A 27816-nucleotide genomic window follows, 5' to 3' on the forward strand; every position below is an offset into this window, starting at 1 on the left:
CTTGGGTGGAGGGTGAGAGGGGAGCTCCAGCTTCAACTTCAGCTAGCTGATAAACTATAGAGCAGCAAGAGTGTTCAGGGGAGCTCTCCAAACACAGGAGGGGAAACATGGCGGTAAGCACAAGAAGCCCAGTTTTGTTTGGGATTTGTGAATTAAATGGACTGGTTTGATTCTCTGATCATGTGATAAGAGCTCATGTTAACAAATTCTTTGATCTGTCTTTATTAAAGTCAGGGACCGTATAAAAGTCAAGTTAAAAGTCAAGTGAGGCAGTAAGAGGATGAAAGTCGAATTGCCAGCATAAATTTGCATTCAAATATGGCATAGTATTATAACAGGTTCATAACTTCTTTTACTATATTGTTATGAGTAGTATGGCAGTGTGCAGTGTGTGAGTGATTGGAGTGTTAAATGCCACCAAATATGAAACAAAACAGAAATATGTCAATGAAAACACCCAACAATGCTATATACATAGATGCGTTCATAATAATAGATTAAGACATTTGATATTACATTGTTTTAACGGGTAAAATGGGGTTCTGTGAGCTCATGAAGCACTAGCAGATCATAATAAGGATAATAAAATGATAGTAATATTAAAAGTATTCTCCAAGTTAGACGTGGCGAAAAAAAATAAGACATCATTAATTTCAATTCCTTTTGTTACATATTTTATAAACACTTTAAAAAAAAATTAAATAAAGTTTCGAATGAGCTGTTATTTTATTTTTACTCCAGTCCATACTGATACAAGTGATGTTTCTCTGTCTTGCTATATTTGCACATTTCTGTTCAGTGCTGGCGGACCAACAACGTTCGACTCTTCCGTTAAATTCAAGCATGGAATGGATTGCAGTGAGCTAACTGACACAGGAAGTGGTGTAACCTCATCCGTAGAACAAATCAAAATGGCGGGTTTATGTGACACACTGTTGTAAGGGTGTACGTGTGAAAATGGACAATAATACAGATAAGGTAATATTATTTTGTGCGAGGCTGCTAAAGTGTAAGAGTAAGAAAAAGGAAATGGCAGTCACTTTAAATAGCCTGTGACTATTTTGAGGTTTATGCCTGCAGAGATGTCACTGGTAAACAAGGCTTTGGCTTGACCTTAATAGATATTCATGCTGATTTCAGGGAACGTAGCGAGGTTACCTGCTCCATAATGCACGTTGCATTGTATTTATATTGTGTAAAGGCCCGAGTTGTAATCATTTCTTTCATTTTGAGAAGGTTATTATATAACATAATGAGTATGATACTAAGGCCTGAAGTTTTTACATTCAGATTTCTCAATTGAAACTATAAATAGTACATTTCAGGTTCTTCTTACTTGGTCAACCTTGAAGCATATGACCAGCTTTACTGGAGTATTTGGTGTTATTTTATGTCTGTGCACTGTTACCAAAATGTTTAATATAATATCGATAGTAACTGAGGAATGAAACATGACAAAAAAATAAGGAATAAAACATGACTGGACATGCTGTTGCAAGAAAATAACAATAGGATGGTGTGTTAAAGTGGAATTACTACTACCAGCCCAAACCTGAACTATGTTCCTATAACAGCATGTGCCAAAATGTTTTGTTCCTGTTATACCAAGCTAATGATTTTTATTTACTAAAGAATGGCACAGCATTTTTTCTTTATCTCTTCATAGTTGTGGAACTGCTACAAAACTAGTTAGTTTCCATTATCATTTTTATTTGAATATCTTTAAATAACAAGTTCCTCACCAGCCTGTCTTTTTTCTCTCTCTTATGTCATGATACTGAGAGACTGCAAAGCGTTCTATCGTGAGGACTTCCATGTGGTAGAAGCTTAAAGTTACAGATTTACCTCTGCTGGTACTGGAGACTCCTTACCTTATGTGGAGTGTCTGCCACATGAGTTCCTGTGGGTACCACGTTTGCCGCACACCTCCGGGGTTGGGGGTGCGATTACCACCTCCACTCTGTGTGCGTGAAGTTTGTATGTTCAACCCATGCTTCGCGGGTTTCCTCTGGGTACTCTGGTTTCCTCCCCCAGCATTGTAGACATGCATGACTGACATCTCTAAATTGTCTGTATTGTGTGAATGGATGTGTGAGAGTGTGTGTGATTGTGCTCTGTGATGGGTTGACACCCAGTCCAGTGTTTCCCCCATCTTGTGCCCCGAGTCCCCTGGCATAGCCTCCAGGCTCCCCCACAACCCTGTGTAGGATAAGCGGTACGGAAAATGGATGGATGGATGGATGTTTCAAAATGAAGTCAGCTGCGTCGTGTGTGTAATTAGCTTTTGTCGGTTTGTTCTTCTGACATATGGCTGTGGCTTTAAGAACTCTGGAGTGCTGTTGATGCTGGATTGGGATGTGCTTCATTTCTTGCCATCTGTGAACAGATCAATGGAGAAAAAATGCAAACACTGCACTGAGAGATTGTGTGTATTGTGTGTACAGCGCATTTAATATTAACAATAATGTAAACTATTAAAATAGAATATACAACAGAAATAAATCATTCCTGAGCCAGTGTTACCTTTAGGTTACAAATTAGAGGTTGCTTCATGTGAACTGCTTAATTGGCTCGAACATGTCATGTGTGAGTAATAAGACATTATTACTATCATCGCTGGCTGTTTGTTTGTGTAGAGGCGCCACAAGAGAATTGTTGCTAGCAATTACAAACCTAAAAGAAAACAGCAACTGTTCAATTTTAACTGCTCTATAGGCTATATTTAAATAGTTAAGCCTCATAATTATAGTTCAGCAGCCAATAAATGTTTGTTGTCTGAAGTTTGCGTTCTTAGTTTTGTGCTTGAATGCTGCTAAGAGGCAAGAGGTGCTTATAGCTACCAGTTTAGCATCATACAAACAACATGAAATCACACTGGATTTGTGGAGGGGAAAGTGTTTATGTGTAGTTTGTGAAGGTTAGGAAACATTATGTTGACTAACCTTTGCCGCTAGCTTGTTAGCTCATCAAATAAAATATGTTGAGCAGGTTCATTTAGATAGTTTGTGATAGCTTGTGAGCTCACACTAAGCAGTTGCTAAAAAATACATTACATTTATTCATTTAGCCGACACTTAAAAATGAGGAATTTGTATTAAATACATACTGCATATATCTTGGAATGGTAATAATAAGCAGTTCCTGCTCATTGAGTCTTCCAGAAAGACATAACCCCAGCTCTGAGCTCTTGTTCACAGGAGTTTAGCCCAAAGCTATTCTTAGTCCCTGACCTAGTGAACTAGCATGAGGATGTGCTTTTGATAGAAACTACAAAACACTTCTTAAAAGCCCTGTTTACACTAGTGCGTTTTTATTCTAAACTACAGTCTACACTACTCTGGAGTTTTCGACCCTCGAAACCTCAGAAAAAAAAAAAAACGGCTAGCGACTTTTTGGACAAACCTTAGCGACTTTCCAAATGTCGTCAGTACTGTCCTGCAAGCGTGAGGTCTTGCTTTCCCGCTGCACTCACACCTCTCTCTGCGTCTGCTCTGTCAGAGCCGGAAATTTAACAATGTCATGGATAACGAGATGCCCTTCGTCCCCATTTACATCATTCATATGCGAATGTTTTTAGAACCCAGACGAATGGAATGCAACATGTTTTACATGTAAAATAGTCCATGTTATTACAGCCTAGCTCTCTTGTTCAAAGTAGTTATAGTGTTCAGAAACATTTTTGATCATTCATGTTCCATACTTGTCTGTTATATAGTTTTATAAACGTTATAAAAGTTATTTTTGAAAAATAATATAAAAAAATACAAAAACACAAAAGCAAACAAATCTATCTATCTATCAAAAACAGATTATAGATAGATAGATAGATAGATAGATAGATAGATAGATAGAACAGGTAATCATTATACCTGGTCTCCTCCAATATGCAGGTGGGGGCTTTAGTTGCAAAAGGTTGAGAACCTCTGTGTTAACATATAGGTTTTCTGAATATCTCGAGTTAAAGTCCATCTAGAGATGTGTTTCTCGACCCTGGTCCTTGAAGTACCACAGTACTAAACATTTTGGTGGTTTTCCTGTTCCCAGCTCACTGGATTCATCACGGCATCTACATGTCAAGCCTTAATAAGGTGGAATGAGTAAATTAGAAGAGGAAAAGCACCAAAATCACAGGAGGTGGATGCAAAATGAATTTCTACTTGGAGCAAATCCCTTTTTCACATATCACATCCTCTTCCATTCAAGTGAAAGTGTTTGGCTTTTTTAACCTGGTTAAAATTCCTACTTCAGACTTTAGGCAACGTCTCCTATCTAACCCTAACACTGAGTGACAACAAACTGTGCTGAAGAAGTAAGTCATTTCTCTTCAAGAAAGAGTTGCCTCAAAAGATTATTATTTATTATTATCATTATTATTATTAATATCATTATTATCATCAAAACTTAATCTGTAATTCAAAATAGACAAATCAAACTAGTTTTGTCATCATTAAAATCTCTTCTAACGTTCCACTTTCAAACTATGGGCCACACCTGATGTTAGTGCGAAGTGACATCAAGCTAGATGCTAAAAAAAAAAAAAAAAAAAGGGAAAGATTTAAAAATTGTCATAGTGTCAATAACCCCATAACTGAAACTGTTTGAGGTTGCTTGATGACTTAGTGTGATTTGAGGTGTGTATTGGTTTAGCCTGATGCTAAACTAGAGGCTGTAAATTTTCCTAGTTCAATTTTACTTATTAGCACCATTAGAATTGTAGCTCTAGTGCAAACCTAAAGAAGCAACTCAAACACACAGACTGCGTGTACCTATAAATGAGTAGTAATTTAATATGTAATATGATGTAATAAAATGTAACGAGCAATATTCATTCCAACCCTTGGCAAATTGCTGTGGTTAAGAGGAATAAACCACTCAAGGATGTGGTGCTACAGAAAAATAATCAATGTCAGGGTGGTAAACTTTGCAGTGTAAGAGTCAAGCATCTTCAACATCCTGTAGAGGAAATCCTGCAGTCAACCGATTAATATGTGATGTTATAACTAATCCCAGCATGAGATAAGCTGACAACGTTTCCCTGTGATGTTAAAGGGCGTTTTGTGTGTGTGTGTGTGTGTGTGTGTGTGTGTGTGTGCGTGTGTGTGTGTATGTGTATGCGTGTGTGTGTGTGTGTGTGTGTGTGTGTGTGTGTGTATGCGTGTGTGTGTGTGTGCGCGCCTTCCAGGCTATTTGAGTTCATTACATCCTGAATGTCAGCTATGTGAAAACTTTGGCAGGGCCGAGTTATCATCAATCCCACCTCAGCAGCTGTTCCCAGTGCATGTACACACACACACACACACACGTATACAGATGAAACAGAGGACAGGAAGGGACATGATCAGGACTGATTATTTTCTATAAGAGAAAAGCATTCAAAAATAGTTGCCACAAAGTTTCCATCGAAACAGGAGTCAGGTTCCACTTTCACAAGCTCTCATCCGTTCTGTGAGCACTGGTGAAACATTCATGTATGCTACGCATCTTTTTAAGTGTTGTAATGAATGATGAAATAATAAATTTCAACCAGTTCTTTTTTTCTTACATCAATTTTGTTCATTTCTGTTCCTCAAAATGTCATTTTGATTCACTTCGACAGGAAAGACACTGCCTTAAAATGGTGTTTCAGCTGGTTAAAGATGCTTTTTTTTTCAATTTCTAGCTTTGAAGGGGGTTTCCATGAACATCGCTTATCTAAACTTAGTGTTGTATGTTTAATCAGGATTGGCAGATTATATTTTCCCGTTAGAGAATAAAACAGGTATCTATAATATCAGTAGCATGCATGCATTGTATAGAGTGGCATTTAATAGCTAATAGCATTAGAGCTCCAGTTCATTAGCTTGAGCATTGGCCCGAGCATATTCATGGAAAGCTTTTTTTAGGCCCTGCAGACTGGGTGTCAGTGTGAATATAGCGCACAGATTGCACATACCAGCCCAGCCCTTTTGGGATGTTGCTTCAAATTGAGTAACATAACTGTATTAGGAAGTTACACAATTCTTGTTAAATAACAATTTTACAAGCGGTTGAAGCTTAGGCTGTCAGTTATTTCACTGTTGCTGTCATCAGGGTTGTCAGGTCTGGAAATAAAAACAGTATAGTGATCATTAAAACCAGTTCAAATCAAAACCTCAAAATCTCCCAGACCCTGTAAAAAACCAACTCTGGGATATTTATGACAATTGTAATATTCACAAAATAACATCATACAATATTTTTTTTTTTAGAATGAAGCAACTTTTCAGATCTCCACAGTTACACTGTGCAATATATCTCATATCATATTAAAAGTCATTATGTAAGGCATAGAACATTTGCGTAAAACTCTGCTATGGGAAATTAATCAATAACAGGTATTGTGTTGTGGCCCAACAACAAGCGGAGTGCATACGTTTGGGGAGATCCTTTTTTCCCTACCAAACAGACACCTATAACAATCTGAGCCAAAGCATGAAGTCACACCCTGAAAAAAGAATCTCAGAGGAGGTTCTAGCAATGAGCCAATAGCCAGACAATACTGGTCCTTAAAGCAAGGTAATCAAACTTTCATCTGCACAGTGCAGGTCTTAAAATAACTTAAAATAATATCTTGAATCATGTGCTCTGGTCTGCTTTATGGAAGATCTGACTGCACAGCAACGGGAGTGCATACTTACGTAATAACTTTTACATTTTATATCTGTAAATCATTTTGCAAATATCTTTCCCCCCCAATTCATTATTATGGATTATTTTGTGTAGCTCCATGACAAGCCCATTTCAATTCCAGGTTGAAACATTGCAGAGTGCTAAAAAGTTCAAAGGGTGCACATACAGTATCTCACAAAAGTGAGTAAACCCCTCACATTTTTGTGAATATTTGATTATATCTTTTAATGTGACAACACTGAAGAAATGACACTTTGCTACAATGTAAAGTAGTGAGTGTACAGCTTGTGTAACAGTGTAAATTTGCTGTCCCCTCAAAATAACTCAACACACAGCCATTAATGTCTAAACCTCTGACAACAAAAGTGAGTACACCCCTAAGTGAAAATGTCCAAATTAGGCCCAAAGTGTCGATATTTTGTGTGGCCACCATTATTTTCCAGCACTGCCTTAACCCTCTTGGGATTGGAGTTCACCAGAGCTTCACAGGTTGCCATTGGAGTCCTCTTCCACTCCTCCATTATGACATCACTGAGCTGGTGGATGTTAGAGAGCTTGTGCTCCTCCACCTTCCGTTTGAGGATGCACCACAGGTGGTCAATAGGGTTTAGGTCCATCACCCTCACCCTCAGCTTCTTTAGCAAGGCAGTGGTTGTCTTGGAGGTGTGTTTGGGGTCGTTATCATGCTGAAATACTGCCCTGCGGCCCAGTCTCTGAAGGGAGGGTATCATTCTCTGCTTCAGTATGTCACAGTACATGTTGGCATTCTTGGTTCCTTCAATGAACTGTAGCTCCCCAGTGCCGGCAGCACTCATGCAGCCCCAGACCATGACACTCCCACCACCATGCTTGACTGTAGGTAAGACACACTTGTCTTTGTACTCCTCACCTGGTTGCAGCCAAACACGCTTGACACCATCTGAACCAAATAAGTTTATCTTGGTTCCAGTAATCCATGTCCTTAGTCTGCTTGTCTTCAGCAAACTGTTTGAAGGCTTTCTTGTGCATCATCTTTAGAAGAGGCTTCCTTCTGTGACAACAACCATGCAGACCAATTTGATTCAGTGTGCGACGCATGGTCTGAGCACTGACAGGCTGACCCCCACCCCTTCAACCTCTGCAGCAGTGCTGGCAGCACTCATACATCTATTCATTGAGAGAACCATGAATGCCAACATGTACTGTGACATACTGAAGCAGAGCATGATCCGTATACAGTATTCCAGCATGATAACGACCCCAAACACACCTCCAAGACGACCACTGCCTTGCTAAAGAAGCTGAGGGTGAAGGTGATGGACTGGCCAAGCATGTCTCCAGACCTAAACCCTATTGAGCATCTGTGGTGCATCCTCAAACGGAAGGTGGAGGAGCACAAGGTCTCTAACATCCACCCGCTCCGTGATGTCGTCATTGAGGAGTGGAAGAGGACTCCAGTGGCAACCTGTGAAGCTCTGGTGAACTCCATGCCCAAGAGGCTTAAGGCAGTGCTGTAAAATAATGGTGGCCACACGAAATATTGACACTTTGGGCCCAATTTGGACATTTTCACTTAGGGGTGTACTCACTTTTGTTGCCAGCGGTTTAGACATTAATGACTGTGTGTTGAGTTATTTTGAGGGGGCAGCAAATTTACACTGTTACACAAGCTGTACACTCACTACTTTACATTGTAGCAAAGTGTCATTTCTTCAGTGTTGTCACATTAAAAGATATAATCAAATATTTACAAAAATGTGAGGGGTGTACTCACTTTTGTGAGATACTGTACTTATCCAATGCATGGTATTTCATAGTTCTTTTGCACTGACAGATGCTGTTGCATAAACCTAATCGTGAACTAATCTGCCTGTTTCCACTACAAAAGAGCTATTTCTCATCTGGCAAAATGGGTTTGGTTCCAGCACACAAAAGCTGCTGACCTGAAACCAAGAACCAGTGACATTAGGGGACAGCTAGTCTTGCAATTTCTTCACTGTAGTACCTTAATGCTACTACTAGCAAAACATCCTGTGGGCAGTATACTCAGAACAAGCTGTAATCTATCTTTGGTATTGTGTGATTGTCTATGACGATGTTCCAGTGGGTAGTAGTTCATCTACTGTATGCACTAGATGCAAAAGTATTTTTTTTTTGGATTGTAATATATGGGCCCAAAGCCACATGTAAAATCTTCTATGGTTAATAATGTTACACCATTTTTTAAAATAATGCTCCAGGTTTCATTCATAAATGTTTGATTATCTCCTGAACCAACACCAACTCAATCACCAGCAACAATAAAGAGATATCAGAGTCCTACATTCCACACTCACCCTCGTGACTGGTTCATGCTTAGCAATGAATTCTAATGAATTTGATCCCATGTGTAGTTAAACATGAGGGCTGGTGTACTTGGTGTATTAGTACTTGGTGTATATGATCTAGTTTGTCATGATGAATCTCTCCCTGTTGTCAAGATGAAGCTGTCTTCTGCAGAAGGCTCCAGAGGCATGAGGGTGCAGGTGTGGCTGTAAGAGTTTTAAAAACCCATAGCTGAAACGTGCTAGAGACTGCTATAATCTCCACAGTTGTGTCGTTTGAAACAGAGTGGGTAATATTAAAGCAGACTGAGAGATAAGCTGCAGAATCAACTCTCACGTACATACACTGCAAACTTGTCCACTTGTTCTCAGAGGAAAGGGTCCACACCCTGCACTAGCATGAAGCTTGCTGCTCTGCTAGCCAAAAAGACTACTCGAGTCAGGCCGCACTAAAAGCCCTGTTTTCTCTTGTAGTGTGTACAGAGAAAATTTAAAGGTATATGATAAAAAATGTTTGCTTGTTTAGTTATAAGGCTAATGTGGTTAAACAGCCAAGCAGTATTGGTATCAGACAGTAATGGTCGCTCTGTGATTAAGACTTTGGGCTATTGATCAATAGATTGAGTTCAGATCCCTGCACAGACAAAGAAATGTCTTGGTTGATCCACTACATTTCTGACCAACTATTTATTTAAGTACAGTTTTTACACTCTAAAAGATTAAGCTCACAATTTTTATTTCTCTCATCGAAACAAGCAATTATATGAACATATGACTGTGTGAAGCAAAAGAATGAAATTGAACAGAACCTTACTGACGTGGGAGATTCATTGTCTTTCCAGTTGCCCAAAATTTACTTGGGCTGCATGTGAAGCAGGAAATAATGTAAAAATGTTGCTCTTAATAATTAATCTTGGAGACTTCTTTTTGCATCAGATGGTCTGCTCTTGGGCTGAATGTGCTGGGACGGCCAGTCCTGGAAAAGTTAACAGTCATTTGAAATCTGCACCATTCGTTGACGATTTTACTTGATGTAAATGATGAATGATGTATTTTCAAATAACGATGACACCACACACTAGACAAAGGTAACTCCAGACACTAGATATGAGAGGGGTATAAATAAGACTCCCTAAGCAGGTTGTAATCATGACTGTATATGTTTGTTACTCTTGAATACATAGTGTTCAGTCAGGTGTTCATATAAATTCTCAGTGTGGTTTCTACTTGCTGAAATGGTGTGGTTGGAGCAGAACTGTTTATATTAAATTCTGCCACCTGTGCATGATAGTATAAGAAATAACATACCACAAAGTAACAGTCTGGTGAGCAGCAATGAGTCCTAGCATATTCATAGTACATACAAAACTGCAATGGGCACAGGATGATGCTTTGACATGTGGTTTTTTATTTTTATTTTGTAACCATTGTTTTGCATGTGTAAACTCAAAATGTCATTCGCTGCATGTTTTGCACTATCCTAACTGTTATATTCTGGTACATAACTTTTATGCCAGTTTCCATTTCCATGATCATTTCTTAATGTTTTTATGCTAGGTGTGTTACTCCATCAGTGTTTTGTTTGCGTTTTTTTTTTTTTTTTTTTTGCTGCTGACACATGAAGTAAAATCACACACAGTAATAACAGTATAATGACATAAATGTATTTATGCCATTTGTAGCCTAAAAATAACCTCACAGATCTCTGACAAGCAGATATCACCAGATTGTATAGCTAAATGGAAATCTCTATGAGAGACACACAGCTACATGAGCTATGCTAACTGACAGGCAGCTATGAGATATACTATAAGTGATGAGTAAACTGTAGCCTACACTTTCACTATGACTATATTAAAGATTCACTGTAAAACTAGAACTACAGTACGTAGCAAACCTGTGTGGGGAGTTGCACTACAGTTTGCTTGGTGCTAACACTAAAACTACCCCATGAGGACGCTAGCTGAAATTAGCAGGAGTTGTCAGACAAACAACAACTACTGACTAAGTGAATTATAAGGTTTCATTGTTTCATTTTGATATATAATGTAATGACTTCTTTGTAAGGATTTTAAGCCTAATAAGGATTGTAGTACAGTAAAGGCTTCAGCTCAGGAAACAATACAGCGTTGAATGAGAAGGGAACAAAAGCTAAACTAGCACACGCCTAGAGAGGGGTCTCAGAGGCATTATGCAAAATATAAATGGTTGGTTTGTTTTAAAAAAAAAACAATATATGTTTTATTTTTTCCTCTTAGTAGGCAGACTCTAGGAGGTTCTTCTTATGCTCCAACATGACTTATTGCCTGCAAAATATGCTTTTCATTGCCTTATATTTCAAGTTCGGAGAGATTTCATCGACTGGGCTAGTATGATGTCGGGCAGCTCAGTCTTTAAGGTTTAATTTTTGCATCATAAAATAGAAACACAAAACTTAGGTATATTCGGCAGAGACAGACTGGGAAACCAAGGAGTAATGATTTAGTCTAAATAAGGTCAGAGCACTATGGGAGACTCTGGGAGAGAGATTGTGAGAGCAGAGATCAGAGAAGACATTGAGTCATGCTCAGACCTTAGACTCACTCCTCCCTTTCCCTCTTGCTAGATGCTCATTACACCCTCATCCAGTGAAAGCTGCATAGCAGTACATGAGGTGTTGACTGACAGGAACAGATATGGTGAAGCAAACAGAAACCTCCAGGCATGTTATTGCCTCACTCTTGAGCTCTGTTAAACACTCAGTAAGGACGGGTTTCCAGTCAATGCTAATCCTGATAACGCTAATGACTAGATAAAGAGGCCAAGGGTAGGAAGAATGATTGGTCTGAGCTGGGATGATAGAGGTCAGAGATCATACCAAGACTAACTTTGTGTCCAACTCATGTTGGCAGGAGCTGGATTTTCCTATGGACCTGGAGAATTTTTAAACAGCTATTATTAAAATTCCCATTTGAAATTATTTAGTTACCAAAATCCTATAGCCTACCAGACTGAGCTGACAGATTTGAATGAAGATGCACAATACCCCAGTAAACTTCTCAAAAGGTTCTAGAGGCTTTACACGATGGTCTCCTATGATACTGTTCACAAGATTATCATAAACACGAACAGCAAACACTCAGGCTGCTGCACTTGTAATGTAACTTAAAATATAGTGAAATGGAGTAGAAATGAGAGTGTGCACTTCAGTTCTCTGACCATTGAGCACTGAGGCACACCATGGTCTACCCATTGCTTACAAAGCATTTTAAATCATAGCACTTTGCACTCATTTTAATGATCATGCTTGCCGATATTGCTCTGTATGTAGTATACTCAAGTCGGCCACACTCAAACACTCTGTTAGGGATGCTGTTTAAATGCTATACGATGTCTTAAACATAACACGAGGAACAGCACATGACAGCAACCAACATCACGTTCTGTAATGCACCTGACTGCTTAATACTAAACATGTTACTCATTTCAGTATCAGTATGTTTGAGTACAACAAACTTGTAATTGTCCTCTGTCTTAAATTTAAAAACAACAACAACAACAACAACGATACAGTATATGTATATTAAATACAAGATCACTTTAGGTTCCCATAGAGCTCTTTCTGAAGTATTTTTTTCGACTGCTTGAGCTGCGCATCGTAGCTTATCGTGGTTTCCTGTTGTGGAATATGAAATGTTGTTTAGTCTGATCTATGCAAGATATGTGGCGGTATAACAGATTTTATATTCTTAGTGAGCAAGATATGTATTTTCCATCCTATACTTGAGCCCTATATTGTATGTAGCTTTATATTGTTGAGTAGGGGTCGACTGATTTTTTTTTTTACAGATACCGATAACTAAGTTGGGCAGTACCTGCGGATAACCAATTAATCAACCGTAAAATATTGCTAAACTTTATTACAAGAACAAACAGTACTGACTGTACCATGAAAATGTACTGTCCTTTTTAAAATAAAATAAATATGTAAATATGAATATGTATGAACTATTAATAAATATTAAAGTAAATAAAAGATATATATTCAAACTGAACCAAAACGTAACAAATAAAATAATAAATAACAAAAAACAGATCTAAGATTTCAAATTTAATTTGCGTATGCAAGGAGATAAATTTGTGCGTGTTGAGGGTGATTTAAAAAGAATATAAAAAGAAAATGATCTCTTGAAAAGAATTATTTTGTGTTTATCTGGCCAAAATTGTCTACAAATTTAATACGTGCTTCTGGACGTATTAATTTACGCACTTTTCAGGTTTAGTAAATCACACGGTGAGTGTTAAATGAATCTGTTTGCATTGACTCTACCCTGTATTTTGCATTTGTAGGTAGAAACACCCAAACAGCATATTCATCAAGACAAACATTCCAAACCAGACAAAACATGCTATTTTGTTGATTTGAATAGATGCAATCCTATATAAGCACGTAGTAAATCAGCTTGCAGAGTTTTCCTGTGGATGATATCAAGTTTGAACATGTTTTTACATACAAAGTTGTTTTCCTTTTTGGATGAAAAAAAAAAAAGATTTTAACCCATTTTTTTTGGTAATGTTTTGGCACAGGTAGGTGGCATCCAGCCAATCAGAGTATAATATTCAGAGATGGGAAAACTTCATGGTCTGCACTTAAATGGTCTGCATTTATATAGCACTTTAAAAAAAAAAAAAAACTTAGCGGTTCTACAAAGCGCGTTACACTGTTTCACATTCACCAATTCTCAAACATGCACACCAATGACTGCAGAGCTGTCATGCAAGGTGCTAGCCAGCCATTGGGAGCCACTTGTGGTTCAGTATCTTGCACAAGGACCTGAGCCACAGCTGCCCACTGGCTGCAGACATATCTTATCGCCTCGTGACTGACACCAGGAACTTGTTCTGACCGGTTCTGTCATGATATAAGTCTTTCTGCCATTTACAGGTTTTAACGCTTTTTAATGTAAAGCTAAAGGGAAATAATTCTGAAATTATTTTGGTCTTCGTGCCAGTTGCCTACATCAGAATAATGACCACCAACACCCATCCACACACACACACACAAACCAGTTTAACTTCCAGTTCTTCCCATTTCAGCAGCTGTTGTTGCGTGCATGCTTTACACTCCACTAACGGTGATGTATTTCAGAAGGGGTCGAGACTCTCTGTGGCTGAGCTGGCTGGAAAGTTTGCATGTCAGGCTCCCCTTCCTACAGCAGATGAAGTGGTGAGGCTTCTCAAACTGTAACTGATCAGTCTCTCCATCCTTCCTCATTCAGACTGCGTCTCTTACTTCCTTATGCTTACGTTTCCACACGGCCCTTTGCTTAAAAAGACCATCTTTATTATTAGTGATTATTTATAATTCACTGGTCATTTGAATTGAATAAAATTCATCTAAAGCTCAGTAACTCAAAACAAGAATCAAAAATGTCATCTTGAGTCTTCACTTGCAATTATTAAAATAGTGAAAGTGACATTTTATATGATACATTTTTAATCTACATAGCAAAACAGGTTGTTTCTGTTTTTTTTTTCTGGGGACAACTCAGAAATGAAAAGCTCTAATGACTCCAATAAGTAAAGAATAATCTGCTGTTATAGGAAAATAATCAACCACCAGTTACTGGTACCACCCCAGGTTGATTATTTTCCTCAAAGTGTTTTGTTCCTCTTATACCACAGCATTTTCTCAACCATTACAACTTAAAACTACAGCTTTAGCTATGACTGTTACAAAGTACTAGAGTAATTTGACATTATCCTTGTATTAAATGACAACACATATTTAGACATTGATTTAGCAGACATGGATCGTCTGCCATCAAAGTTTGAATGAGCTGTTATGATAGAAACTACAGGGTGTCACAAAAGTCTCCATACATAAGGGACTATGCATGCCAGCACCACATCCCTTGTGCCTTCGTCAGTGGATGATGATAAACGTTCACTTCTCGGTCGCTTTGCAACACTTCGTCTTTTTGAATTTGATAATAAATTTGGGAACAATGTCGTGTGTGATGTGTTCACCATGTTTCCTGTTAAAGTCCATCGCAACCTTGCGACAGCTTCCCAATCCAGTCATGTGAATGATTTCAGTATGTTCTTCTTTTATCAAAGGAATTCCTAAATCTGAAAAATATGTAAATAAATTAAATAAAATAAAATAATAAAATACATTTTAAAATATATTTTTGGAAGACATTTTACTAAAAAGTGTTCATTTCCCCTATGTGTGGAGACTTTTAGGACACCCTGTATTAGAACTGAAATAATATGCTGGTGTGGTTGTAAAAGGCTATGTATGCATATAGACTCAGTTGAAGTGGTTTGACAGGGCCATGCTGTAACCTCTAAACCCCTCACTGTCAGTGATGTTTGATTTTCCCCCTCAACAGCAAAGCTTTGAATGAAACCAATTTGGCACCACTATCTCTCACTTTCACTGCACTTATCAATCAGCGATCCTGCATTCCTGCTTTTCTTAGCCATCTCTGTTTCCCACTGATTTTAGTCACAGATACAGCCCTTTGTCATTCTCTTGCTTTCATTTTTTTGTGATGTTTTCTCCGATACGCATTTATATTTTGGTTGGGTGATATGATCAATGAATTCATTCTTTGTCAAATTTATACCTGTTTGTACCTTTGCTGTCATGCTCTATTTACCAGCCATGTCGCTTCTGATCAAAGCTCAGTTCTTAAAGACCTGACAGTACAGGACATTCTAAGTATAGTTTGTGTTGCATTGCATTTCAGAACAAGCCTGTACGCAGGAGACCTCCACGCACACTGCCAATTCCTGCCAGTAATGATGTGGGTCAGGGACAGGACGAGGTGAGACATGATGAGAAACATGAAGCATAAGGAAAACCTACTAGGAGGAAATCTTCCTAAGACATGTCTTGATTAGAGACTCACAAACAGTGAAAGAGTATTTCACTGAGCTGTTTTCTGCATATTCTGAACTAACAGAGTCTACTTGGGACATTTTCTGGAAGGGAAACCCTCTGTAGGGTTCAGTATGTAATTAATAAAACATTTGAGGGTGTGCTGTTATAGGAAGGAAATCAGAAATGGAGTGGCGTGATGCTGAGTTACTGTTACCACCCGAAGTTGGTTCTTTTCCTTTAACAGCACATCACAAAGTGTTTTATACCACTCTTACACCACAGCAATTTGCCATCATTACAATTTTTATTTAACAAAGAACAACACATGATGTTTATCCATTTATGGTGTTGTATAATATTGTGGACTGTCCATGAGACAAGTTGGATCCGGTTATCATAGCTGTAAAGAGTCATTCCTTCACTTGCCTTTAGTTTTTTTTCTCTCTTGAATAAGACCAAATTAAGACTTAATAATACAAAAAAAAAAAAAAAAAAAAAAATTCAGCTTGTTACAGAGAAACCAGAAAGCACTACCTCTCTCCTGAAGATGTTATGGATAGTTACAAGGAGCTGATACTGGAGACTCCTTCCATAAATGTTAAATAAATGTCCCCTTACAGAGAACTTTTAATTATTAAATAACAACATGGTTTAGATTTTTTAATAGCCTATTAGTCTTGGATTATGTGGAACACTAGCCATACTAGTCCCAGTGAATGAGCTGTTACTATAGAAACGATTACATATCTGAACAAGTATGTTAATATAAACCTGTGATTTGCAGCTGGAATTATTGTCAGAGCTGCTGTTATAAGAAAACAAATCAAAATCTTCTGACCAATCAGAAGAATTCAACAGCACTGTGGTATAAAGCACTTTTAAGAGACAAACTTTATCATGCTAGATGGAACCTTGTTTTTAAATGTCACAAAGTTTTTTGGGTCATGCGTTCTTCTGCAAGAGTCTTGTATATTTCTTGTGCAAGTGTATACTTGATTTTTTAAGGGTTTAGTAATATGGAACATTAATCATAGTCTTTTTTAAACAACAGAAAGCAGAAGTTGGTTCCCACCCACCGAGGAAGAATCGAAACTCTGCCCTGATTGAGAAACTACAGGTGGGTGCTTTTTTTTTTCACAACCCCCCCCCCCTCCCCCTTATACCCCCTCCCCCTTATACCCCCTCCCCCAACACACATGCACACATAAACAAACAGACGCACACCCTCTAGTGTGTCACCCTCTGGTGGCAAGGATGGTTAAAAGAGACATTTCCTCTTTTTTTTTCTTCAATTTTATTCAAATCCATCACTGGTTTCACAGCTTTCTGTTGATATAGCCATGAACAATGATAGGAAATGCAAAATAGGGCACAACATATGTGCTTCAGTTGTTTTCTGTAGATGCTTGCTTTCTTCTCCTGTTTTTTTTTCTCTTTTTTCTCTCTTTGTTGCATGCATCCAGTTCACTGTAACATGCTATCTAGGGAAGCGTTGTTTAGTGGGAAAGGAGCATGTACATGTCTTTGCATCCTTCAAATATTTGGTGGTACCAGTGTTAACAGGGCCAGAACATGTCTGTCCCACCATTCTTGTAAAGCCACTCTCAGCACACCAGTTGAGAAACTAATGATTATCCAAACCACCATGGATTTATGCTCCAGCAACTAATGCCAAAAACTCCAGGAGTACAATGACAGCTATTGGCTGTGTGTCTAGTGTCTTGGTATTAACCATCTGAGAAATGCTGTCCTCTTTGGCTCCCTGGGGCAATATAGGCTCAGTGAGCCCAACTGGCAGACTCAGACCCTGGTTCTGAGTTAACTCTTACCCAACCAAATAATCAAAATTGTTCATTTTAGGGCCAAAGCCACAGTTCAGTGTCATCCTCCTGATAGCTTCAGGTTCAAGCCCTCCTCTTGGTGCTTGACCATGAAGCATGAGGATGGTATGTGTGGCCACGTCCGAGAGACTCTTCCAGAAGAAGGATGATCCGACACCTGAGGCGCGACTTGAGTTCCTGAGCCGCGATAGTCTCTAGATAGGAAGGGGTGCAGATCAGCATCTGCCAGCTCACAGACAAACTTGACAGCCTCCAGGGTTAGACACTGTGGCTCAACCTGTAACACTGAACTCTGTGTACTCTATTCTATGTACCTCAATGCAAGGTCTATATCAAAAACTACATACTAGATCTACAAGATCCTAGAAATCCTAGAAGCCCTAGAGAGGAGGACATCGGACACTGAACCTGTCTCGTCCGATTGTTTACATTTGGGGTAAAATTGTATAAATTTTATTTATGTTTCTCATAGGCATCTCTTCCACCGACGGCCTTCCTGCCTTCCCCATTGAGTCCAGGAGCTGGGAAACCGCAGATGCCATTTTTCCCACCTCTCTCACCCTGTAGCCCAGTCAGCCCAACTTCAGCATCCAAACCGAGCCTTACAGAGACCCCAGCCAGCTTTGAGACCCCTGCGGAAGGCTCTGTCCTTCTAAGCATCAACAAGGTAGGCCACCTCTCAGTGTTTAATTAGAAACTATGTTACTGATAGCGAGTGTATGTTCTATTTTGATGTTGCTCTGGATCACAGGGTCGTGCTCGTCATTCTATCAAACGCCGTCCACCGTCTCGCCGACTCAGGAAGTCCAGTGGAGAAGAAGGTGAGACTGAAGAGGAAAGGGCTACCCTGACTGTCTCTGGCCTGACGACTCCAGACGGAAAGGAAAACGATGTGTTTGAGAAGCAGAAGGTGGAGAAAGAGGAGATCGACCATACCAACGCAGAGTCTGCTACGTCAAAGCAACAGCAAGATCAAGAGCGACATGAAGAATCGGCGGATTCAGAGCAGCAGCCCTTAGCTTCAGTGGGAGGAGAAGAAGAGAGCAGGGAGTGTGTTGTGTCGGGTGAGAAGGAGGAGACAGTAGAAGAGGAGAAGAAGTCAGAGCAACCTGAGTTAGACAGCAGGAAAGAAGAGTCAACAAAACAAGAGCATGATGATGAGACAACCATGGAGACACAGAGAGACCTGGCAGCTGCAACAGAAGACAAAACAGAACAGGAAGTGAAAAAAGAGGAAGAAGAAGGAGGTGAGTCTTTGTCTATTTTTTTAAAAATAGGAATTCCTCCTTGTCTAGTTTGAATGTTTATCTAAAAGAGTTGTTTGTGTTTGTCTTGTTGTATTACAGGAATGTAAATGCTCTAAGAAATGAAAATAGGAATTCTGCTCAAGGGACAGTTCACTAAATCCTAGCCGCACGGGAGAACCACAAGGGTGTAGTGGAGGCCCAATAATAATAATAATAATAATAATAATAATAATAATAATAATAATAATAATAATAATAATAATAATAATGTGAATAAAATGCCCTGAAACCTCCCAACAAAGCTTTATCACCATTTAAAGCTTTTAGTATTTTTGTTTGTGTTCATGTGCAAGTTTTTTTTTCTTGTACAGTTTTGTTAACATTTTGCTAACAGTATTTTTTTGTGTGCTGGTGGAATATTTTCAGATTCAGTATTATTTGTTGGCATTTTGTATATACATTGCACTAAAGTTCATGATGTAGTAAAGGATGGATGGATGTTGATGAGAACCTGCTTTTTATTTAAACTCCAAAACACTGTATAGTGTGTTGCCAGATACACAGTCGGGTATATTACGTTCATAATCAAAGTTTAATTCAAGATTAAACTCACAGATTCTTTGTAAAGAAAGCATGTTTTACTTTATTTTAAGGCATCTTAGAGTGAAATATACAAATGTGTTGTCCTTCTTTTGTGTATCTAAACATTTGACTATATTTCTGTCACTCAAAGTAGTCCTCTCTACACTGTTCTACACAGAATGAAACAAAATTAGTTACCATAACAAGAAGTAGTTAGTGATTTAGTCATAGTACACTGGAAATACGTTCATTTGTTTAATTCTTCTTTTTTTTGCACTGTGATGTTTTTTTTTTTTGTTTTTTTTTTAAGTATGTGAATAAAAAACCTGCAGTTTTGTGTAAGTCATACTGATTGCTGTGTACTTTTTATTGTAGGATACTAAAGGGTTTAGGTTGTTTCAATTTTAGACGGCTTGAATTAAAAATCACTCATTTTCAACCTTAGTAGATCGAAATTTTGATTATTTATATATTTGGTATTGTTATCAGAAAAGAAAAAAAATGGTATCTCTGCTATACTGCATATGCTGATAATGCATAACAGTACACAAAATGTACTTAATGTAGTAAATCATTAATTATTTAATTGATTTAGAATTTTAATAGCTCCACTGCCAGGACAAATAGTAGCTGGTTCTAGATAGAGAGAGAATACTTTACTGGCTCCCAAGGGGAAATTTGGTGTCACAACAGACACAACACAAGAGCAACAGGGAAGACTCAGACTAAATAGTTCACAAGACTATTGCAAAAAAAAAAAAAAAAAAAAAAAAAAAGGAATGAGGAAATAAAAATATACATATAATATTATTTAGTTAAATTAAATATTAAATTAATTCCAGACTAAGTTTCTTGTAGAGATTAACTATATGAAATATATTAATATATTTCATAAAGGTTGGCAGGCCTACAACTGTACATTAGACAGGTGTGTGAGCAGTTGCAGTAGTGTGAATATAAAAATGTACAGTTTTCATAAGAAAAGTCATAAGTAAAGTGGCAGTGCATGTGTACAAACGTGCAGTGACCCTATGTAAAAAATTGTTGTGCAATATGCAGTGTAGTAGTTGGGTATGCAAAATCAGTATAGACATGTCCATTGTCTCCATTGTCCACATAGCTCCCTAACCTCCTTGTTGACTCGTTGTAGAGACGGATAGCAGTGGGCAAGAATGACTTCTTGCACCTTTCCTTGTTACAGCGAAGCTGCTGTAATCAACAGGAGACAAAACTCTTCTGTTTGGCCAGGGTGGCATGGAGGGACTGTTTGCTACTGTCCATGATCCTCTCTAATTTGTCCAGGATCCGCCTTTCCACCACCACCTCCACGGTGTTCAGTTTGCAGCATGGGATAGAGCCAGCTTTCCTGATTATCTTATTCAGCTTCTTTGCATTGGCAGCTCAGATGCTGTTCCCATCAACTGATTGCAACAAAGAATATTGTACTTTCTGTGAAGGTCTCCAGCAATTTGGTAGGAATTTGGTGGGATATTAAGTTTCCTCAGGAAGTAGAATCTGCTCATACCCTTCTTGTAGACTAGTAGAACCTCACTATTGGGCCTCCAGTCCAGTCTGTTGTTGAGCATGGAGGTGAGGTCAGGACGTCTTACATAAGCATTCTCTTTTTCTGTGCCAGCTGCTCTACTTAGAAAGCTGCCATTATCCTATTACAGGTTATTTCTACTGATCACCCTTTTTAGTACTACACCTACATAAGAGGTTTAGAAACCCTTTCTTGATCTCTCTGTAGTGAACAGTGTGTGACTGGACAGCAGTGGTAAGAGAACCACGGGCAATTTTACAAGAGGCATGTTAAGTGGCTAGCTGGTGCGCTGGAGTGCCAAGCCAAACCAGGTGTGTGACAAAGAGTTTCCTCAGACATGGGCAACAATCACACCACCCTGGACGACATCCTGGCTGAGGACATGCACCACTGGTACAACAAGTTCATGAGGGAGTCTCCATCGGGCCTGATCACGCTGTTTGAGCTGAAGTCCATCCTCGGGCTGCAGGGAATGCCTGAGGATGCTAATGCTTATGTGGACCAGGTCTTCCACACGTTTGACATGGATGGGGTGAGGACAGAATATGAAAAGTCTCCAATGTACCGTCATGTCTGAAGTATAGCTTGGTTGAATTTTTGCTCTTAGCGATAAAACACTGGCCATGTCACATAAGGTACAGCCATTAGTGATTTGATGTCAATTTGTACCGGATTATATATAGAGTTATTTTACTTTAAAAAGGTAAAAATGCTAAATAGTCTTTCCAGCACCAGCTGGCTGAAGAATACTGACATGGCAGATTCAGACAGGACTAAAACTCTAGTGAAACCTATCCAATCCAACTGTTACATGATAAACCAAAATAATTTTGTAATTCAACTTCAGTATCATCATGAGCATGTTTATGTGTACAAAATTTACTAGTAATTGCAAAAAATCTGATTTTGAACATAAGATGCATTTACATTTACCCGTTAAGCAGACACTTTTGTCCAAAGTGACTTACAAATAAGGAAATAAATAAGCAAAAATACTATAAAACTCTCCATTGGCTGTAGTGGGGGTTTGAACCAAGGACCTCATACATGCAAAGCATGCACTCTACCACTGAGCATGTTAATCTGATAATGACAACTCATCACTCTACATGACTCTAAATATTTAAGATACACACCTCTGCAGTCACTTTGCATCATACTGAATAAGAAAGTGTTGTTAAACTTTTCATTTTAACACAGGAGGTAGCCTTGTTAGTAAATATTGATTTATTATTATTTTATGCAAAATTGCACATAATACTGTCTACATTTAACTTGTTCAAGCACATACTTGGATGTAGGAAGAGATCAGATTAAAAGTATAGATGTGCTGGGTAAACTGATTACTAAATAGTATGTTATCCAGTACGTTTCTTTTTTTTTTTTTTTTCTAATAATCTCTAATATTGGATTGAGTCCAGTGTAAATGTATCAGTGTCCTTTGCATGATCACTTGAATAGTCTGCTGATCAGATGATAATGATCATATTAATAGTGTGCATGTAGATGCTCTTAATACCTGCATTATAGAACTGAATCAAGCATACAAAGTGATTACTTAATTAAAGCTGACATCATTTATTTCTGTTAAGGATGGATACATAAACTTTGTGGAATACATCGCTGCAATCAGTCTGATGCTTAAAGGTGAAATCAACCAGAAATTAAAGTGGTATTTTAAACTGTTTGACCAGGACGGCAATGGAAAAATTGACAAAGAAGAACTGGAGACGATATTCACGGTATGCTGGAAAAGCAATCGCACGTTACTTTTGCGAATATGCATGTGGAAATAATTCTATTGTTAGATAGCATATATTTAATTGTAGTTAAAGGAACTGTACTTAAAAATACAACATACATGAGATTCAGTAATTACTGTGTGTATCATGACACTGATGTGACCACTAATTATGCATTATGAATAAAAACAACAACAAAAAAGTTATATTCATGAGAATTATCAGCATGAGCCTTGACTGGAAGTTTATTCGCTCTGGAGGCCGGCTAAGCTTGTTAGCTGTCTAAGATCAGGGAGTTTAAAAGAACATATGCATTTTCATTAGAGCTGCATGGGTGTGTAAAGGATATGTATCCAATCCAGGACCATATATCCTAAAAGTTGCTTAAAGATTAGACTTTTGAGTTAAGACTGCAGTCAGCCGTGTCTCAAATTGAAGTAGTCTTGGAAATTAGACTACAGCACTAACAGAATTTATAACCTCAGTTCATTACAAGGCCACTTTATCTACTTTTTATTTTTTATTACTACAGGCCATACAGGACATCACGCAAAATCGCAGCATTGTACCAGAAGAAATAGTAGCACTTATCTTCGAAAAAATTGATGTCAGTGGAGAAGGTAAGCAAAAAGACTTAAGCCAGATGGATCGTTTAATATCCTCGGTAGTTCATGCTATCAAAAGTCCATGTAAAATTCTGAAGGATCAAATTCTTATTGAGTTGCACAACAGCTTAAATGTAAGTTAGCTTAACTGTCTATGAATACAGTGGGACAGTAGCATGGCTAGTGAGTCTATTAGCTGATTAAATTCACTTTTCTCCGATAGTGGATGGTAGCATCACTACATTTTACATCAAATAGCTTGTAATTAATTGAACATTTTATTTAATTTATTTTAATTCAAGTTATGTGGCTGATTTTAAAAACTCAAGGACTAATGAAGAAAAATTCTTTGTTGGACAGCTTCTTTTGATTAGCTATTATTTGTAATACGACAGCACTATTGAATTCTCGATTCTAATTGGTCAGGAGGTGATTAGTTTTTTTTCTATACCAGCAGCTCTGACAGTAATGCCAGCCGCAAGGAAAATCACAGATTTATATTAGTGCATTTTTTTTTAAATGCACAATTCATGGTAAGGTAAAAATTTTCTGTAAGGAGATGTTTATGTTAAATTTTTTGAAGGAGTTGAAAATTTAGGTTTTCTGGCACAGAAAGCAGGCTTTTCCAATTTCTTTTTCTTTTTTGCAAATTGCTGTGGTATAAGAGGAATAAAATACTTCAGGACACTGTCATGATAATTAAATCTGGTGTGATAACAGTAACTCCACTTCGGTCTGGGAAACATCACATACTGAACAGTATAAGCTGAACAATATAGAAGCGTTCAATTTGTTTCCTGTCTGCTGGACTAAATGCTCCTTTTTATACCATTTTATCTCTAAAGGTGAATTAACACTTGAAGAATTCATTGAAGGAGCCAGAGGGCACCCAGACATAATGGAGATGCTGAAGAAAATAATGGACCTGACTCCAGTGCTAGAGATTATTGTTGAAGGGCGACAGAAACCAGACAACTGTGAACAAGGCCAGACAAGCACTTAAGTTCAATTTAATCCTGGACACACAGCAGCTCAGTAACACTTTAAACCTCTCTGACAGCACAATGCAGTACAGTACAGAAATGGTACCGACACACCAGAAACATGATGGTAATGTTTTCAGCAATCTACTTTGTATCAAACAATGATTCTAAGAACAGTAAAAACTAAATCATGTGTAATAACAAAATGACAAAACCTAGAACATTCAATTAATAACATGAATTATTAACTGCCAATGACAACAAAGCACAAATAGTTTATTTATTTATTTATTTTTTACTTTTGCGTCAGAAGTGAATGACTTTATTTACATGCGCATCAAATTCCATTTAAGGTCTATAGCCGGGTTGCAGCCATATTCTGAATACGACGTTTATATGCGTACAGGCATCAGAATATTCCTGTGTACATGGTTGTTGTAAGTATGCCGATCTACACATGCACTTTTCTTTTTCCGCTGTTATTTCTCGGGAGATTCAAGATGCTGCCGTTGCTACCCACTGTACCATGCGGATTGAGCATGCGCATATATCTCTTTTCAGTGGATTTTCGGAATATGGTGTTTACATCCAACAAAGTTCCGATTAAAACATATTCCAGGGGTTGGGAAGGGTTAGGGCTAGGCTTAGTGCCACATTGAAACGCAATCACACTGAAGTCCATTCACAGCCCTAAGCCATATGTGGAGCGTGTGGAGGGACCTCAAAACATTTTCATATGAAGTAATGCTACTTAGTTTCTTATTTGTTTCATCATTCCTACTGCATTGAACACTTAATCATCAAGACTTTCAGACTCATTACTATGGTACCTGTCAAAGGGTGGGATATATTAGGCAGTGGGTGTAACACATAACAAAATATGAGGCACGATTAGAGTTTAAATCAAACTTACTTACGAATACATATATGAAACACTTGCATACACATATGTAAATTACTCATACGTACATGTGTACTATGGAATCCTCAAACAAATTCATGTGAATTGCTTGCACACACCAACATTACACTCATGCGTACAAATTAGACATATACATATACGCTTATAAAACACTCACGCATACATATACTCTACATGCACACATACTAATGCAAAGAAGGCAGACGGTGTGTGGGTGTATGTTAGAAAATCTCCCAGTATTCTCACAGAGTTTCACTTTGCAGTGTATTTTTGTAGGTTAGATAGGTTTTGAAAGTAACATGAATGTAAAGTAATTAGTAATACTGATTACATTACATTTTATATGTAGTAATCAGATTACAATTTTAAAGTAGTAATTAGTAATCTGTAGTGGATTACTTTTTTGAGTAATTTACCAAACACTGGGCAGTAAGTCAACAGTCAGTTCTCAAAGTTGATGTGTTGGAAGCAGAAAAAATGGGCAAGTGTAAGGATCTGAGCCAGTTTGACAAGGACCAAATTGTGATGGCTAGACGACTGGGCAGAACATCTCCAAAACAGCAGGACTTGTGGTCCAAGGAAGGATGATGGACGCCCAAGACTCACTGATGCGAGTGGGGAGTGAAGGCTAAAACCATCTGGTCCAAACCCACAGAGGAGATACTGTAGCACAAACTGATGAAAAAGTTCATGCTTATGATAGAAAGGTGTCAGAACACACAGTGCATCACAGCTGGCTGTGTATGGGGCTGTGTAGTTACAGACCAATCAGACTGCCCATGCTGACCCCTGTCCTCAGCCGAAAGCACCTACAATGGGCACAAGAGCATCAAACCTGGACCATGGAGCAATGGAAGACGGTAGTCTGGTGTGAGGAATCACTTCATGTGGACGGCCGGGTGCGTGTGCGTCGCTTACCTTTGGAAGAGATGGCAGCACGATGCACTCTGGGAAGAAGGCAAACTGACAGAGGCATTGTGATACCCAGGGCAATGTTCCTGCTGGGAAACCTTGTGTCCTGGATTTCATGTGGATGTTACTTTGACATGTACCACCTATCTAAACACAGAGGTGGGTAGTAATGCGCTACATTTACTTCATTAAATTTACTTGAGCAACTTTTTTTTATGTACTTTCAAGACTAAGTTTAACTGACCAGATTTATACTCTTACTCAAGTTCATTTTTAATCACAGAAATGTACTTTCACTTTGCTACATTCAGTGGCATTCCTCCATTACTGTTAAATATTAATGAATATATGTTGTTTTAATAATTACTTTATATCAAGTATAATGAGGTCGAGAGTCTCTCGTTACACTGAAGTGGTCTGCAACAACTGCTCACTTTTTTAGCAGCTTAGTCTTGGAAAGGGGGAAGAAGTGAACGTGTCGAAGGAGGCAGGACACACACGTGCGTGCACACACACACACACACACATTCTAACACTTTCTCTTCTGTTCTGTTCCATATTCTGTTGTCTTGTTTATATACAGATGCTGACAAGTTTGTGTTGTCAACATGCTGTGAAAATAAAGAACGTCAACCGTTGAGAAAATGTTTGGTTTTTGGGGTGTGTGTGTGAGAGATCTGGTGTTGAAAATTACTGGTTCTGTGGTATTGTACCCATCACAGGACTGGGATATCCTGCTTCATCTTGAATCCAGGTTTTATATCATATAAACAGGACAGACAGACTTTCTAGGAGAGGTGTGACTTACAGTTCTCCATGTAGTCTGAGATTCAGGACTTTCCCTTCATTTTAATCTGATTTAACGTAACTACTATCTATCTTGCTACTTGAGTCATCTCCTCCTTGGATACTTTATTACTCTTACTCAAGTAAGAATTAACATTATTCATTTTACTGTTACTTGAGTAATTATTTTTATAAGTAATTTTACTAGTACTTGAGTAAAATGTTTGGCTATCTACCAACCTCTACCTAAACATTGTTGCAACGGTATTCCCTAATGGCAGTGGCCTCTTTCAGCAGCATAATGTGCACTGCCAAACGTTGCAACTTATAGAATTTAAGGATCTGCTGCTAACGTCTTGGTACCAGATACCACAGCACACCTTCAAAAGGTCTTGTGTTGACAGGTCAGAGCTGTTTTGGTGTCAAAAGGGGGACCTACACAATATTAGGCAGGTGGTTTTAATGTTATGGCTGGTTTGTATGGTGGTGTGATTAATTAATAGTTCAAACTTGAATTAATGAAATAAATGACATTTACATTACATTTGTAGAATTGTAAAAATGATCAGATACAAATAACTTTTTTTTTTTTCAATATGTTTTATGACCACATTCGATCACAAATAAGGGCTTTTCAACTGTAATTGCTGATGACATTATAATACACGTATATATTTTATTTTCATTCTGTAAACACTGAGCGTTAATCAGAAATCATTTTTGTGTACTCTTTGCAAATCAAGTGAAGTATAAGCTGAACATGTAAACAGTTGTGTTTTTGCTTTAAATGTGGAAAAATATCAGTGTTGTGCTTTGTGCTTCTGAGCAGCA

At 38.1% G+C, this 27816-nt stretch overlaps 2 protein-coding genes across 8 annotated transcripts; both read left to right on the plus strand.

Annotated features, from left to right (window-relative positions):
- On the plus strand, window positions 1-21379 carry dub (duboraya). 6 transcript variants are annotated; one of them, XM_047161914.2, is made up of 7 exons: window positions 3-113; window positions 14080-14157; window positions 15689-15766; window positions 16874-16939; window positions 18136-18330; window positions 18415-18910; window positions 21243-21379. In XM_047161914.2, the coding sequence occupies exons 1-7, from the start codon at window positions 108-110 to the stop codon at window positions 21254-21256; spliced, it is 933 nt and encodes a 310-aa protein (XP_047017870.1). In that variant the 5' UTR covers window positions 3-107; the 3' UTR covers window positions 21257-21379. The 6 variants fall into 6 exon arrangements, with proteins under 6 accessions (XP_047017872.1, XP_047017870.1, XP_047017871.1 ...); XM_047161915.2 differs by having other exon boundaries at window positions 28-113; window positions 14083-14157; XM_047161912.2 differs by lacking the exon at window positions 3-113 and adding an exon at window positions 805-978.
- On the plus strand, window positions 21373-27733 carry guca1d (guanylate cyclase activator 1d). Of its 2 annotated transcripts, XR_008398311.1 has the most exons (5): window positions 21373-21567; window positions 22628-22777; window positions 23310-23397; window positions 24228-24492; window positions 24719-27733. XR_008398311.1 is itself a non-coding variant. In XM_017492255.3 (4 exons), exons 1-4 carry the CDS (start codon window positions 21373-21375, stop codon window positions 24383-24385), a joined length of 591 nt encoding a protein of 196 aa, XP_017347744.1. In that variant the 3' UTR covers window positions 24386-27733. The 2 variants fall into 2 exon arrangements, 1 of the variants encoding a protein (XP_017347744.1); XM_017492255.3 differs by having other exon boundaries at window positions 24228-27733.
- The last annotated feature ends 83 nt before the right edge of the window (window positions 27734-27816 follow it).

Source organism: Ictalurus punctatus, chromosome 18, assembly GCF_001660625.3.
Source record: "Ictalurus punctatus breed USDA103 chromosome 18, Coco_2.0, whole genome shotgun sequence".
Taxonomy (NCBI): Eukaryota; Metazoa; Chordata; class Actinopteri; order Siluriformes; family Ictaluridae; genus Ictalurus; species Ictalurus punctatus.

Coding starts and splice junctions, on each gene's coding strand:
- guca1d (XM_017492255.3), top strand. CDS start 21,373: ATGGGCAACAATCACACCACCCTGGACGACATCCTGGCTGAGGACATG. Junction 21,568..22,627: donor ACACGTTTGACATGGATGGG/GTGAGGACAGAA, acceptor ATTTCTGTTAAG/GATGGATACATAAACTTTGT. Junction 23,398..24,227: donor AATTGATGTCAGTGGAGAAG/GTAAGCAAAAAG, acceptor TTATCTCTAAAG/GTGAATTAACACTTGAAGAA.
- dub (XM_047161912.2), top strand. CDS start 958: ATGGACAATAATACAGATAAG. Junction 15,767..16,873: donor TGGGTCAGGGACAGGACGAG/GTGAGACATGAT, acceptor TTTAAACAACAG/AAAGCAGAAGTTGGTTCCCA. Junction 16,940..18,135: donor CCCTGATTGAGAAACTACAG/GTGGGTGCTTTT, acceptor TGTTTCTCATAG/GCATCTCTTCCACCGACGGC.